Source organism: Falco peregrinus, chromosome 2 (assembly GCF_023634155.1).
Source record: "Falco peregrinus isolate bFalPer1 chromosome 2, bFalPer1.pri, whole genome shotgun sequence".
NCBI classification, from domain to species: domain Eukaryota; kingdom Metazoa; phylum Chordata; class Aves; order Falconiformes; family Falconidae; genus Falco; species Falco peregrinus.
The window spans coordinates 67322487-67339828 of record NC_073722.1 but is presented as its reverse complement, the minus strand read 5'-3'; the positions used below and the strand labels follow the sequence as shown (position 1 = coordinate 67339828).

Here is a 17342-nt window from a genome sequence, read left to right as displayed (position 1 = left end):
ATAAATATTCCATAAAACAGGACTGATTGGTTCGTTAGCACTCCTAGTAGTCCACGAGCACACAACACGGCAATACAGAGACAAATCCAAAGTGTCTCTTCCATCTTTAGCTAGCCGGCCCTCTTTTCAGATATTCTAAATAAGCATCCTCTACTAATTATAAAGGTAATGGTGGACTCTGAGAAGGAATAAATACTCTGAAAGACAGCTGCTTCCCAGATGGGAAGTCTAAAATAATCACTGAAATTACATAACAGTACAAAGCAAGGGTCTGCTGATCAGTCTGATGGCAAAGGAACCTGCTAGCAAGAAAGTCTAGGGTTATTATTATTTTAATAATACAGAATCGGAAACCCAATCTGTCAGATCATGGGTGTGGACACTTGCCAGTTCACCGTGACTGTGATTTCCTAAATAATCTATTTCTGGACTTGGTGGGTCAAATTCCAAGTTTTGTACAAAATTCAATTGCATCAATCATCTATCTCTGGGCCCTCTGGAAGAAGATTGAATGGCTTTCAGCTGAGTTTCTAATGAATGGTTTAACTGAATGTGTAGCCCAATGTATAATTTCTAATGAATATTTTCTGAAATGGAAGATAAAATGCCAAATTTTAAAACAAGAAAAAAAAATTAAAGAGAACTTCCAGCCTCCAGGCTGTTGACATTTGCATCTTCCCAATCACTCCCCCACTCAGAAAACAAAGATCTCCTTTACTGTTTTATTTAAAGGCACCCCCAAACCTTAACTATCCCCTAGAAATTCAGCTGAGAACTATTACAAATCTGATACAGCTGCCTCCCTTTGCAAAATTAAAGCTCTAACCTATTGTTGCTGCCTGAAAAGCACCAGGCACTTTGAAGAACACCACATGAAAGAAAGTGTTTGCTACACCTTTCCTCACAGACCTTAGATAAGAGAGTGTACCAGCATGGAAGGTGAGGGGATGATACTAGATGTTACCAAGATTTAGTGGGTTTGGTGCATTTACTTTACATCTTTACATGTGGATCTTGCTTCTCTTATGGACACACAAAATAAGCTTTCAAAGAGCTAGCTACCACTTGTTAATTAATTTGCTAAAATCCAAGTACAGGCAGGGAAATGCAGATTATGCTGGGTTCATACTCAGGACAAATGGATGATAGCAGGGCACTTTTTCATCTGGTGTGCTCACAAGGTCAGTAGTGAAAGCTCTTTAGGAAATCTTTTCAATGGAAGGAAATGTAATAGTTTGTAAATGCAAAGCACATTGTGTTACATGTTCTGTAGTAGTTTTGGTGGTGTAGAGCTTTATAACCAACATGGCAAAATCAGAAACTGGTACATTTCATTTTTCACTGGAGTGAATTTTTTTAAAACTTTTTTTTCCCATAAAGTTCTGACTTCATTGAAAGAAGAAAAGATATCAAAATAGAGTCAAAGCGAGTCAAGTAATGGAAAAGCAGACTGCTAATATCTCTGTGAAAAGGGTTTTGTGAATATATCTGTGAAAGGGTTTTGGTTTGCTGGTGGAATTATATTACCTATAACATTCACTGTCTGCTTTATTTGTGTTGTATTTATAACAAACAAATCTCATGAAGTATTGTCGCAGTAGTAGAAGGTTAGTGTCTTTTATATGCTGCTTGCTTTTGTCCTATATAAGTTAGCCATCCAGTCAGAAGCAAAAATAATTATCAGACGGGCAATAGAAAATAATAAATAGCAGAAATAAATATTTAGAGGCTGAATCACATACAGGGTTGCAGCTTTGGTCATAGAGTTCATTTGAGAGTTAAGGACATTTGGGACAACCAAGAATGGGTTTTAATTGATTTACAAAAGACAAACTATGATCAGCACTAAACCTTATGTACATTTAAACAACCCATCAATTAGCACTGCTAATTTGTATCTGAATGAGTTCAGGATAGATTCATTAGATTGGTCTTTATCCTAAGTAGCATCTCTGCAATCCCTGACTCCTACACGATGCATGTATTTCAGAGGAGAGAATCCAGTCTCTTCTCAGATCTGTCCAAACTAATGTTATTTTATGCCACCATTTCAAGAACAAAACACGCTAGCTTACACTGGAAAACTCCTACTGGCAAAATGCTTGTGCATGTGAATGATTTCAGATCCTTAATGAAACTTAGAACCAGGTAAACTTATTTAGTGCAGAAAAACAAAGTCCTGTTTCATGTATTACAGGAAAAACATTTTGTCTGTTCTCGTGCCATCAGTAATGGGATGCCAGAAGAGGTGAACCTGGAGAAGTGATTTATCATTCCTGTGTAGTTGCAGCCTTCATAGAAATATTGTACCCTTTTCTGCATGTGTTTGCATTTCCAAAAATCGAATTAATTGTTTTTCCATTTCTGCAGCAAACTGTACAGCTGGGGAGTGGCTGGAATCGGACAACTTTTCAGAAGTCAGTTCCCATGAGCACTTACTTGGTATGCTTTGCGGTGCACCAGTTTCAGTGGATAGAGAAAATATCTGCTAGCGGAAAACCTGTAAGTGCTGTTGCAGCCTGAACATGGTTCAGATGAGAGATGTACTGTGAATTACTTTTTAAAAAAAATTAAATATATTTTTATAATACAAACAGGAACATATTTTTCCCTTTCCTATACTCTATTTTATTCAACCTGTTTTATCAGATTAGGTGTTCACAATGGTCTCTATGACCTTGACTACATACAGTGTTTTGCAGTCCTTCCCTGGCCCCCATCTTGGTGAGATCCCAGTCAGTAAATCCCATACAGGCACACGGGTGAGGAAGGTGTACTATTTCTCCAACCTCATCCCTGACTTGAAGCCCGGAGTCTGAGGGAATGCACAAGTCCAGGGGGACAAGAGATTCATAGGCCATGGATACAAATACTTAACAGTTTTTGTGAGTTAAAAGGTGTGAATCTGTTCACCTGATGTCTTCCTGTTTACAGTCATGGAGACATAGAACTGCGATGCTATGTGCCACTGTGTATTGGCTCTAATATTCTCTATTTTACAACAGTGGCTAAAGGCAACTGCACAGTCTAAGTTCTTTACAAATAAGTATAGAAGTGAAAGTGCCTGCCTAAACCGGGGGATATTTGGTAGGTGCCCTAATGAAGCGAGTATGTTTGAATCTGACTCCATAAAATTAAAATAGCTCCTTTATTTAGATGCAACAGGCAGTCCAATCCAGTTCTCACTGAGATTCAAATCTCCTGAAGGTGCAGCCGATCAGGCATAAAGAGATCACAAGACATTAAGTTGAATCACAACCTGAAAGACTAAACACAATTTGCCCCTCAACACATACTCCTCATTTAGCCTAAACCTAGTCGGGGACACCCAACCACTGTTAATTACTTGTTGATTTACATATCTTTTTTTTTTTTTTTTTTTTTCTCCAATCTGAGACAAAGGATGATCCCAGAGCTGTATGCCCTTGCTGCTTCCCCCTCCTTTCCCCTTAGGGGTGTAACACATGGTCTTGCAGTTCAGCTGAGCTGGCAGCACTTTCCTCCTCTTCTGGAGGCAGCGGACAGGGCAGCTAGAGCAAAGCCCCAGCCGGACCACTATTCCCCCAGCAAGTAAGCTCTTCCTCAGTTTCTCTATCTGAAAAAGCTCAGCAAATCCTTCCCTACTTGAGGCTGTCCACTGATGTGAAAATCTGCCTTGTTTAAATCTCCAAAGTGCTGATCCAGTTCTTAGCAGACTTCCTGGCACAGCGCTGTGCTGAGGCCTCCCTCCTCTATGCCTCTTGCTAGCATCCTGCTGTACAATTATTTCTTGACGGATAACTAAAGCTGAAATACACTTACCCAAGCAAATGGAGCTGGTTTGAGATAGCAATGCGGTATTCTTAGATCCCTGCTGTCTGAGTAATTTGCAAAACAGGAGAATGTTTTAGGCCACACAGCCATAAAGTTTTGTTAACCAGATGCTCTTCAGCATGGCTGCTCCATTCACTATCACGGACAGGACTTTGGCTGTTTGGCCTCAACAGATATTTTCTAGAGTTTAATTATTTTAAGAATCAGAATTTGTGCAGCTTTTGTAGAACGCAGTGTGGTACCAAAAAAAAAAAAGTGCTGAAGACATAAAACTCTTTCTTTGCACATGCAAAAGTTAACATTCTCTGCTTGTTCATGCCACGCTCCAAAATATGGCTCTGAGGTCAATATTTGTTTTTTTCCCCCCAAGCAAAACAGCAAAACCCACAATGTTCCTGACTGGCTGTAGCTTTTCTAAATAGAAGGGAGTGTTCACTGAAACATGGTAATTAAATGTGTGTGTAGAAGCAGGGGTATTTGTGCTAGTACAGAGGTTGCCTGAATAAACATATTCTAATTCAAGTTTTGGTTACTACATATTTGATTAAGGCTATTCACTAAACAATGTCTGAGGACTTGCCTGCGCTAGAAAACTTGGGGTTTAAGTGAGGTTAAAGTCATAACTGTTTCCTTTCTCTTAGCACTGACAATAGTCTTACCAATATAAAGTATATGTGCAAGATTGTTTTTAATTAAGGGAGCCACATAAACTCACCACTAAAAATTACCTTTTCCCCAGGAAAACCAGGCTATCTTTAGAGGTTTTAATCAGGTAATTTGAAAGTCCTTCTCCTAACCAAACAGTTCTTTTCCCAAAACTCTGAAGCCCAGCCAAGCAATTAGTTATTTAGATTCACCAACTGCTGAAAGGAACATTCCATAGTTTGCTGTATAAATTGCTAGGAATAAATCCCTCATCCAACAGTAAGTGTTCATGTGATCCATACATTGCTTTCATGAACAACAGCAACATCATACAGCTCACGTGACATGGTAAATTATTTAAAAAACTCTGCCATTTGCTTAGAAAGCCATTGCCCCAACAAAGACATTAGTGGAATCAATGGTGGGAAATGTCCCTACAGCTGGAAATGATGCTTCTGAGCTGACTACCTGTCAGGTATCAAATGCCTGGTTTGGAAAATCACAGAGGAGATTATACAAATGAAACCCAAAGTCAGTTCTAGTGCATGCTGAAGGTTTTGGAAACCATTAATATGGATCAGCTAGGGGACCAAAGACTGCTAAATGGGGTAAAGAGCTTACTGAAGTGGAAATTGCAGATTGTAATTGCAAACTGACCCTGAGGGAAATCCCCTGGCTGGAATGGATTCCCGATTGAATTTCATAAGCTTTTTTTGGTTTTGTTTTTCCATTTCAGCTTTACCTCTGACCATTTTCCCATCCTCCCCTGTCGCTGGTAATTTCACAGTAATGAAATCGATGTGTTGTCAGGCTCCAAGAGGCTTCTAGAGTAGGCCAGCTCCTTTACTCAGTTTGGACCCTAAACCCCTAGCTGTAAGACAGCACTGAGGACCAAACAAGCCACACCAAAACACACAGAAGAATGTGGCCCATTCATTAGAGACGCAGGGCCTGCAAAATGAGAGGATCAGTTTTTCTAAAGTCAGAAACTTCACTCCATCTAAAGATCTCTTACTTCCCACACTGGAGATTCTGGGAGACAGTGAAGAGAACAGCCTACAGCTCCTGCCAGTGAGTGCTAAGGCTCTGCTCTGGGGCAGAGATCTGTGTGAGCTTTGGGACAAAGAGATTGAGGGAAAGACCCCCAAAAGACTCCATAAATTCTGAAGTCAAACTTTGTCTTCATGATGTGGAGATAACATACCAAAAGGTTTTTTCAAGCTGTAGACCTCCTCATCATGGTTATGGGTACCATAAGGACTCTAGCCCTCTGGGGCTTGAGGTTTCCTAGTGCTTGACAGTAACAGCCAAAGCAGTCTCAGGCACCAAGCCCCAGGGATTGGAGGACAGCACCCAACACACCATCTTTTGCATTAAGGGAAAAAGCCACTCAGATATGCAACAGGAGCACTGAAACAGTCACCTAGTGCACACAGGGCTACCAAACCTGCCAGTTTTCCTGGACCTGCCTAGTGGGAAGAGAGAGAACTGACTTTTGTCTGGCATTTCCAGAGGCGCAGCAGCCCAGCAGGCATCATAGCTGTGACTGGGTGGCTGCATGGCCTGAGGTCCTGGGCAAGAAGCCACTGGATGGGTCAGCATGTCTGGGAAGAGTTATAGATCTGGGAAATGCACTGTCAGATCTTCAAACATACAAGGATAAGAGGATATTATGATGATAGAAGGTAGGATAGGTAGGAAGAAATTGAAGAAAGTAAGTTGTTATGCGCTTCAGACACATTTCAGAACAGATGCGCTCCTAAAGATTGGTCTGATAGGATCAGTCCAGATCAATTAACTGTTCAGAACAAGTGGATTCCCTTCGATTGTGCTTGCCCAGGCTTCCTTCTTGGGGAAAAAAAAAAAGGCCTTGGGGAAGGAGGGGCTTGTATGCACTCAGGCCCTGCTCCAAGCTTGGCCACTGTTTGCTTCTGGATGTGGATCTTGCCACTTTTACAATTCAGGCATGCTGTGGAAAACGTGCAGAGGTTATCTGGACTTGGTTTCTTTTATGTATAGCATTTGAAAAACTTTGTTGAATAAATGTGTTGGGAAATAGAATTTAGTGTTCAGGCCGTTCTTTTAAAGAAAGCACGCAGTGCTATAGGTATGTATGTTAAATGACTTTTCAATGCTTGCCACCTAACTTCTTTTAACTGAATACTGCTCTAATTGTCTCTGTATTTTACAGCTGAGAGTTTATGCACAGCCACTGCAAATACACACGGCAGAATACGCAGCAAATGTAACAAAAATTGTATTCGACTTCTTTGAAGAGTACTTTAATTTGAGCTATTCCCTTCCAAAACTAGGTGATTATTAATACTTATATTTTTCATTTTGTTAATTCACTGTCATGGTTATGCTTCTACAGGTCTCTCTGCTTTGGTGGAAAATAGCATGAAAGCATTTGGTTGCTAATTCCTGATACTGTGCCAGGATGTTTTAAAACTGTACCCATGTAGTTCAAGATGTTCTTACATGTCATGATGGGAGAGTTGTTCTCAGTAACAGTTTAGTTACCAGTTCTCACAGTTCAGTTTGCTGAACTGAAGCACTGATCCTGACATGGTTCTCTTAAAGCATCCTGTGGAAAATCACAGGAATCATTGGTGTCATCAGCAAAGGAACATCATGAGCTAAAATAGAGCCAGAAGAAGTTTGAGAACAGTATGTACCACTTACATGGGAACTTCTGGACAAAAGTCAGTAGTGAGATAAGTGAAGACGTAAACTGCGAGAGAGTATGTCATACTATTTATTAACCTTAGTGCAAAGTGGGTGTGTGTCCTCTTCTTAGAAAGATGAATGTGGTCCAGCATATAATTTGTAGTTTCTGCTGCTGGGATGAATAAAGACCCAGAGCTAAACAAGAGTAAGCACACTATCAAATTTTGCCCGTGGTTACAAAGCAAGCAAAGAAAGTAGTGCAGCTGGGCATCTTTTAGCTTGGACTATCTGGACTCTGGATCTGATTTGTGCAGTTAGTAACGTAATGTAATCAGTTTTGGAAATGCACCCTTCTAAGACCTCCAAAGAGGTAATTCAGTTAGGTTTATGAACTTAAAAGGATGGAAAAATATTAACTACAAACAAGTTAAGGCAATGTAATATGGAAGGAAAAAAAACCCAACAAAAACCTTTGAAGATGATCAACAATGTTATGCAAACCTTCTGCTGGCTATTTTCACATGTACCTATCAGGCTAACCTGTATTACTTTAACAACAGAATTTCACCTCCTTTCAAAACATCATCTGAGCTTACTGTAAATATATTTGCATTGCAATGACAATGAATTAGGGAAACCAGTACAATGTGTTGTTCTTTAGCACACTGTTCCCCCTTTATCTCACCTATACTTCATATTCAAACTTTCATTTCCATAAAATTTGATGATTTTACCACATCAGCATATAGATAGGGGCCTGTCTACTCTATAGGGTGAACTGGTAACCCAGGTCACAGTATCAGAACATAGATGCTCTTGTAGATTTTACACTGTTTTTCTTAAAATGTTGGATCACAACTCTTCACATACTGTGTTGTTCCTTCAGTATTAGAAGTCATCTAGATCACACCTGACAAATCAAATATGTTTCTGCACAATGTTTTATTTAAATATTGTATTTTGCACTGATTTGTGGCTTCTGGCATCACCATTCTCCTTGTGATCCTCATCTGCCAGTGAAGCCCTTGCCAGACTATCAGCTTTGATTCTGTAATCAAGTTGTTTAAATTAAAATAAGTAATTCCTATGTTCTGTTAGGAGTGAGGGTTGTTTGTTCAATTCAGTTTTAAATACATCTGTACTTTTTCACTAACCCACATAGAAAGGCTGTGGTCATTATTTGCAGAAGAAAATGCCAGTCCAATTGGGTCCTCAATTCTCATTTAAACCTGTATTGATTACTGACCATAAATGAGTGACCCCCACAAATTGCCAGGAGTAGAAGCAGATGTTTTTCACTGCATGGGGGATTTACTTCAGTTACCATGTCAATAAATATTTTTAATACAACAGTGTGACAAACAATGACATGCCTCGTTATGCTACAGTTAGTTTCAGGAGGTTTACCGCCTACAGCATATCCCCAGACAATACTATTAATTTCTGGAGGCAAAACTAAGTAATGTATGATATGCATGCTCCCAGGAGGTGGTGTAGCATCACCTTGCAAGACAGATTCTCAGCTAGTGCAACTGATCCTAGCTCTATTAATCTCAGCAGAGCCAAGGCACTTGCTATCAGCTGCTGTAGACCAGTTTCTTGCTTCTTAAAGAAGGTTAGAAGGTTGTAGACTACAGTGCAGAGTAGTAAGCCAGAACCAGAAATGGTAAGGAAAACAGGCTGTGAATACACAGAAAAAGGACAAGCTAAGTGGCTTAAAGGATACAGCGGTAATCATGTTCTCTTTCTTTCAATGTAGATAAAATAGCTATTCCAGATTTTGGGACAGGCGCTATGGAGAACTGGGGGCTGATCACATACAGAGAAACAAACCTGCTGTATGATCCCAATGAGTCGGCCACTTCCAACAAACAGAGAGTAGCTGCCGTGGTAGCCCATGAGCTCGTTCATCAGGTAAATTTTTGGACACGATTCATTCATACAGTGCTTCAACACTTTATTTTCAAAAATACTGTGATTAACTCTGTCTCAGGACCTTTTACATGTGCTCACATTTTAATCGCAAAATATTGTGTTAAAACTGTTCCCCGTTAGAGCTTCAAAGTACCATAACTACTGCCTTTGAATTTTTCTCAGGAAGTTAGATGCTTGGGTCCAGACTGTGAGCCAGCTTATGAAAATCTGTCTGAAATATCTTAAAGGAACTAATTTGCATGTGCAGATGTCTCTTTTGGGCAAGAAAATAGGGACAACTATACACTGTGGAAGCTGTCTGAAAACATCTCCTTACAAGCACAAATCATCAAATCAAGAGGAAGAAACTAAAAATATTTTCAGTGGCACAGGAATCATTAGCAATCTCTCCAGTAATATGTAATTTTATAATAAAAGTGATGTTTTAATGCAACGCAAGGACTGAATTCCTACTTAAACCCCAGAATGATGATAATTTTCATCTGGCAACAGGAAAAAAAGTGAAAAAATGAATGTTCTATGTGGAGATGTGAGATACTGAAATGTACATTTACCATTTAGCTAACACTACATCTTTCAATGTTTATAACTGTAGTGGTTTGGAAATATTGTGACCATGGACTGGTGGGATGACTTGTGGTTAAATGAAGGATTTGCCACTTATTTTGAGTTCCTGGGAGTAAATGCTGCAGAACCAGACTGGAAAATGGTAATTATTTCTGTCTTATGAAGGGCTGGAGGGGCTGAGGTAGCATTTTGGAAGGGAGTAAAAATTAGACAAAGATGATGAAGACTTGAAGTATATACATAGAAAATTAACATAGTGCAGTGAAACATAAAGTTGGTTTAAGCTTTTTCCACCTACCTAAGTTACAGTCTGAAACTAGTCAAAGTAAACTTTGTAGTTTTAGTCATTCTCTTTTAACAAGTGAATCAAGTGTTCAGTTGTTTTTGTTATAGCAAATAATACCTAGGTGGATTCTGGACAGAGCCTTAGGAATTTTGCAGGGTTGTTTAAAGGTCTAACCCTGGCACATGGCAATTTCCCTTTATTTAGTTACGTGGGCTGCAGTGTCTCTTTGTGGGATTTGTCTTAGGATTGTTATCCGACCTGGTAAGGGTTGGGAACATGTGCCTGTCTCTACAGCTTGGGCTACTCATCAGGGAAAATATCCGATGCCCCATTCAGCTGCTGCGAGCATTTTAAGTGTCATTTCAAATGCTCCAACTCAGACAACCTCTACTCCACACAGCGCAAAAATAGGTAGTGATAGTGGATGGCCCACAGCACTAACTGCGCAGCAAAACAAATTACAGTCACTTTAAGGGGGCTGAAGACAGAGGGTAGCCTTAAATACACGTTATACTCTGAGGAACAATAACAATATGTGAATAAAGGGAGGTTTCTTGCTCTCTCTCCCCTCCCATATCATAGCATATAAGCACATCACATAGATGTGATGGTGCTTAGCATGCATGTTTCCCCTAGCTGTCCAGGTGTAGTGAAATTCTGGCTACTAGAAAATATGTAACAGACTCCAGTGGAAGGAAGCAGGGTAGGTTTTTCATAGATGAACCCATTGTCAAAATCTGCTAGCCCCTGAGCCCAGTTACTTTAGAAGCAGGCAGTGCCTACTTGGTGGTTCCCCTGCCTCCCTCCCTGCTCCCCATAAATATCTCTTATCATCTGTGTTACGTAAGGCTGAGAACAAAATCATCCTTTATAGACTTTGAAGTAGAGGACTGTTGTGCTAACTACTTAAAAAAAATTTTAATTACTGAGCCTAAAATTTAAAAGACTTTTTTGTGTATAGACACAATGTTCATTTAAGATCTAGAGACATTTCAGTGTTGTCATTCTAAAGAGTATTAGAAGAGGAAAACTAAATAGAAATTTAGTCAGTTTTGATCAATATTTATTAGGAAGTAAGGGGATTTTGACTGCAGGCCACAATCTTTTTAAAAAAGTTATAATCACTTTTTAAAAAGTACAAGCCTTGGGATGGAGCACGCTGCCTTCTTCGTCCCTCCTTCCCTTCCTCTCCAGTTCCATTTTTGCAAGAGGAGCCCATAATGATTTGCAGATATTGTGACACTGCTGAAACTGGTAATATAGACTCCTTTTTATGCATACTGTGAGAATTTTTGTGTTTTGGTACACATGGGAAAACAGTATTTTCAAAAGGCAATTTATCTTAGTTAAGGAAAAAATATGTCCCTTCCCCCCCAGATGTAAAGTAAGAGTTAGCAAGTCCTTCTTTACAGGAGGTGAAATTTCATTCCATTTCCAACTGCCTCCCCCTAGAGAAGCTGTAGTTCAAGCTACTTATTTTATGAAGTTAGGCGTATAGTCCTGCATTTGTTTCTGTTCTAACATCTCTTTCTCAGCTTGAACAGGTTTTAATTGATGATGTGCTTCCTGTAATGAAGGATGACTCTTTGTTGTCTTCCCACCCAATTGTGGTCGACGTTTCATCTCCAGCTGAAATCACCTCTGTGTTTGATGGGATATCCTACAGTAAGGTAGCATACCCTCCTGTCATGATTTTGGATGCAAAGAAAGTAGAGGCTTGGGAGAGGAGGTGAAAGTCAGGGGAGCTTGCAATCATAACTCCTAACCCACCTGGGCTGTGTCTAAGCGGATCTTTCTTCTGGGACATTCCCAGCTGTTGTCAGTGATGAAACCAAAAGCAACCGTGAGAGAAGCAGTGCAGCCAGAGCCTCAGTCAGCCACTGCGTGCCGTACAAACCTGCTCACAGCACGCAGAGGTGCAGGGAAATCGGCGTCAACAGCTTCTGCCACTAGAGTTGTTTTTAAAATTATCCTAAACCAGACACCAAGCATATCCCTCTCCTGTCACCTCATGTACTGATGTGGCCCAGTTATGTCAAGCCTCATAATCAAATGCAAGGGCAGATGTCCAGGTGTCCGCTCCCTCACTTTCCTATCACACCTTCAGGGCAGTATAACTTGTTTTGAGGAAGCAAGGCAGGGAACCAAGCAGTCAAAACAGGAAAGTAACTTTTTGTCTCATGTTGTTCACACTATCCCAGCCACCCAAGAAGCCTTAGCAAAGATGGGCTACACTAGCCTCTAATGGCATTGGCCTAAACTGGGAGATAAGTTAGCTCCACATTTCACCGAGTTGTGAAGCTCAGGACTGACTAGGAGTACAATAGTCTGTAGACCAGGAGGTGGTAGAGGACACCCCATTAGGTATTTGACAAGCTTTTTGCCCATTCTGGGGCTGTCCCTGTCAGTGGAGGTGGAGACCTGTGCCTATAAAGGCTCCTTCAGGAGCCAGCTGGAACGGAGTGGAGGAATACCCTGGGTCTGTCTGAGCAGCAAGACACTGGGATGCTGGTACTATCCAACCACTGTTCTGACCAGGGCACACAGAGGCCTCCCTGAGCCCATGGCCTCTGGCAGTACTAGCTGTGTGGGGTGGCAGCCAGGAGCTCATCACTTATGGAAAAGTGCTTTGAGGTGCAGAGCATTAGAGAAGCCAGCAGACTTGCTGAGGGTCACCGCCTTGATGTGGTCACCAGGATCCAGGCCAGGAGTATGAAGCCAACTTGTTTCTCTTCATATCAGGTATAGCCAAAGCCATTTTGTTCTTAGACAACCTTTAGACATGAAACAAAAAAGGTGCCCCCAGACTCCCTGTGTCTAACCATGGAGTCCCTTGACTCAAGTGCCCTGAAAACACTGTTGCTTCTAGTTATTTTTTTCGGTGCATTAAGAGACAAGTCAGAAGAAGCACAGGAGGAAACATCCCTGTCCCTCCTCCCTCTCACCACCACATATGGCACCAAGGTGAGGAAGGAGCTGGGACTCGGCTCACTCTCTCCTCAACAACCAGCCATGTCCCACATTGCTTCTGACCCTGATACACCACGTTTGTGTTGACAGCTTCTCGTGTGACTCTCAGTGTTTCCTATCTGAATGTTATTGCATCGTGCAATAACAAGTTTCCACTGAACACACAAAATCTACCTTTATTAAATCCTGCTTGTTGCTTTCCCTTCAAGCTCCCATTGTCACCTAAACATAAAGAATGTATTGCATTGACTTTAGCTTTAGCTGGGCTAGTCTCTAGCCAAAGATATTAATTTTATCAGCTAGACTTGATCCATCCATTTCCATCAGTTTTCTGTTTTCAATTGTTAGATCCTCTGTCCAACAGTATTTATTGCATCATAAATGCCTCACAGTCAAATCATAAACCATATGAAAACCTGCATCGTGTAACACTGTTCTTAAATCAAACTAACAAAAGTCAAGAAACGTACAGAGCTAAATCAAATACTCTGGGCAAAAATATGTTTTAGTGGTGAGCTAAGGAAGAGACATACTTTTGCATGGTCTGAAAAAACAACGGAACAAAAAATTCCTAGCTTTTACTCATCTCTTTGTGCCTAGATAATTGCTACATGAACTCGTATTTTTTTAAGCAAAACCATTTGAGGATTCACGCATTGTTGGGAACAGTCTGCTTGGGATATAATTTGGCTTGGGATATAATTTGGCTTGAATGAGAAAGTCTTCACGTAGATTTAGCTCAAATTACCATTGGTATTTATATATAAATGCATGACAAAATTAACTTGTTTCTTTTTGGCTTTATTTTGGCTTCTCTTTTGCATTTTTCTTATAAAAACAATCTCCTCATGATAATATTCATCACTAAACAAATAAAGCATAGTTTGGAATGCTCTCCATTAGTTTTACCAGAGCAATTACAAGTCTTATAAAATCCTAAAACTAATGAATTGCCTAAGGGTCTGTGGAGTCATTGCAGTGTATTCTGTAAGGGAACTTCAAACTGCTGTGTGATCAGTAGGACATTATGCACCTAGGAAAGCTGTATTAGAGTAGAGCTGGTGACTACACAATTAATGTATATAATTCTTTTAATCTTCTCTTAAAAAGTAAATGCATTTCACCTCTTTTCCAGTGTAATTCTCGCTCTTTGTTTGAAAAATTGTATTAAAGTAACAATGACGTTTTTTGTCTTAGACTGATTGCCTTTTCAGAAAACAGACACTTAGTTTAAGTTCTGCTAGAAATTTGCTCTTGGACACCTACATTTTTGGAACCTCCCAGCTAAAGAAGTTTAGGATTAAATGTTCCACATTTCTGCCACAAACAATCTTGTCATATACTTGGCAATTATTACAACTCTCTAGAAGTTACGTGGGTGTTGATAAAAGACTCCCCCCAACATCCCCATCAGACAAGGTCAACTACTCAAATCAAGGTCACTTTTCTGAACCTCCCCAAATAGCTGAAAGAAGGGAAATTTATTAAAACATTGGACTTTGTTAGGATGAGTTTTACTCAAATGCACTTTATCATGGACTACAGAGGAATGACAAGAGTAGGGGGAAGAGACTAAAAAAGAGTAATTGAAGATGCAAATAGCTAACTATACATGGCAATTTAAAGCAAAAGAAAGCTCTTCTGTTCCCAAATGCATGCACTAGTGCGTATTTCTACTCTGACTTTTAATATAAATGGGAGGGGATAGTCTAATCAGGTAAGAAGTGGCTGATAGACAAAGCTGAGGAACTGAGGTACCCTAGTGCATACATGTGGCCTTATGATCACTATTTATCATAAGCTGCCTTATGTTACCACTAATACATAGCTGTTCTACATTTTACTGAACAGTTTTTGAACATATTCAATGGAAACCGTATTAAATTACTGTATCAGAAAAAAGTCACCTGCTGGCCACCTTGACTCCTTAACAAGTCGGGAAAGCATTTGGAGGCATATCTGTTCAAATAGTCCCTCTGCCATGACTCGTGCAGTCAAGTTGTTATTCTCAGACACATAAATAGGGAAGACAGGATTTACTGTGAACCCAGATAACATTCTTTTTTTTATGGGACAACTGGATTTTTAAACCATTCATAGCGTTAGGCTCTCAGCTGCCCTTTGATTTGGTTTGGAAAATGAAAACATGCTAATCCTAAAGTTGTATTCTGTGTTTTAGATTGGGTTTGCATTGCTTTTGTTTTTCATCATTTTGTGCCCACTCTGGTCTTTGTTCCACATGACTCTTCTACTTCTCTCTCTTCCCTTTGTTTCTTTCTTCTTTCAAAGTCCTAATTGTTTTTTCTGTGACACCCAATAACTTCTCTGATCCCAATTCTACCCTGCTTCAGAGGCCAAAGCTCTTACACCAGTCCTCAACAAATCTCATTCTGAATCCCAAGATGGCATCCCCAACATATAAAGCCCCAGACTTGGAGCATTTTTTGAGTTTCCTACCTGCTGAGCATTCAGCTGAAGTCCATTCCTCTATCAGGCTGTGCTGCTGGACAGGGATAGTTCCCCAATGAAATTGGGAGCCCCGCTCACACAAACTGACAGAGCAGCAGGACAGTAACTCCCAGGAGCAGGGCTTGGGATCCCTTCCACTGGCACAGCTGAACTTAGAAATGGGCATCTGATCACAGGTAAAGACCAGCTCTCGCATCCAGAATTAAACTCCTGCAGGCAGGCATGACATGCTGTGAAGGAATTAAAAAAACCACTTCCTTAATCAGAGGGATGGTTTCTATTTTTGCCTTATAAAATACTCACATATTGCTTTTCTAAATGAATGGAAATTCAGTGTTAGGGCACCATGGAATGACCTTCTCCCCTCTTCCTTTGTCCTCAGGGTGCATCAATCCTCAGAATGCTTCGAGACTGGATTACACCAGACCTCTTCCAGAAAGGCTGTCAGGTAAGGGTTCCACCAAAACACGCCAGAAATGCAGCCTATCCTCCTGTGACAGTGGCAAAGCCTTTATTCAAAAACTGAATGTCAGAGATCCTGGTATTAGTAGCAAAAGTACTTAATGCATTTCAGTACTGACTGGACAACATCAAGGGGAAGAAGTTTCACGTTCTCACAGAAGCAGGAATGTGAACTGCATTAAGATTTGATCGCCTGCCAGTGAGGACCTAAATTCATGATACGTTTTAGTGGAGAAACCTCTTCCACTTCAGTGTATCCTGTTGTAATATAGGATCTCCTCATTCAGCTGTAAAGTATGTCTGCAGCTTCATATAGCCATGATCCTCCAACCCACTCAAGCCTGCTATGAAGGGACAGTTACAGCTATAAGCTCATCCATGCCCTGATGCAGGCGCACTCAGTCCTAGAGAGACAAGGTAACAGGGAGCAGAAAGGGGAGATATTGCACAGTTCATAGTCCTTTCTCATGGAGGAAAAAACCTGATGCTACAAAATTATGGAAAGAAAAAATGGGAGAAAGGAGCCCTCCCAGAAAGAGGAAGGTTATCTGCTCTTTCCTCTGAACCAACATTTGCTGTCTCTGAAGTGTTACAGAGCAGGTTTACCGCATTCATTCTTACCTCCCTTCATCCTGGAGAGCACGTTTATGGGCTGCTACAAGTCAGTCGTATTTTCCTTTATTTCTCCTTTCATATATTCAATCAGGACAGTTCTACAAGACGGGAAAATACAGCCAACTTGTCCACAAGGGACTAATACTTCCCCCCTACTCAGTCTTCAAGAACATTACAGGTAGCTGTGGCTAACAGCGAAACAAACAGCACCATCTACTGACTAAACATCACCAGGATCCAGGTAACAGGTTAGGAAAGCACTCGCCAAGCAACCAGGGAAGGCACAGGACAGGAATAGTGTTTAGGAGGTGGAAACACCTAGCTGAATACCATTATTCCTTGTAATACTAATTTTGATCACAACTTAGAGGTGACCAGACTTTCCTGCTTCCACTGTGAGTCCACACAGCTAGTGAAATCTCCTGAAATTGCTTCCTCCTTCTAAACAACCTTTTACATTAGATAGAAATTTGCAACAGGGTATGCTGATGTCCATTCAAGCAAAATACAAAGAACTCTTCAAGTACAGATCTATTTTGTACTAACAAATCACACTGGGAAATGCTGACTTTTAGTGTTATGGGTTGCACTGGAAACCCAAAAAAAACTTTATCAGCTTAATATTGATCCATTTAACCTCCTACTCACAACACTACTGCCCATGGATAGATACTCTGTACGACATCTGTACTCCCTGTATCTCTGTACAACTGAATATGTGGATTGTTTTCATAGGCAAAGAAGGAAAGACCTGGTAGTATTTTCACAGTCTTCTACCTTTCTCTAGGCATATTTGAAGAAACACCATTTCCAGAATGCCAAGACACAACAATTTTGGGAAGCTCTGGAAGCGGTATGTTTTGCAGCAACATAAACCCTTGCTAACAGATGTTTCATATCTCACCCACTG

General features: G+C 40.5%; 1 protein-coding gene across 1 annotated transcript in view; it reads left to right on the top strand.

Annotated features, from left to right (window-relative positions):
• The window catches only part of ENPEP (glutamyl aminopeptidase), a 41260-nt gene that overhangs the window by 6135 nt on the left and 17783 nt on the right, over positions 1-17342 (top strand). Inside the window, exons 3-9 of the mRNA XM_005238039.4 lie at positions 2371-2502; positions 6650-6770; positions 8888-9042; positions 9659-9772; positions 11452-11586; positions 15738-15803; positions 17220-17285. Of these exons, the coding sequence (XP_005238096.1) occupies positions 2371-2502; positions 6650-6770; positions 8888-9042; positions 9659-9772; positions 11452-11586; positions 15738-15803; positions 17220-17285 (789 nt within the window). The remainder of the gene's footprint in view (positions 1-2370; positions 2503-6649; positions 6771-8887; positions 9043-9658; positions 9773-11451; positions 11587-15737; positions 15804-17219; positions 17286-17342) is intronic.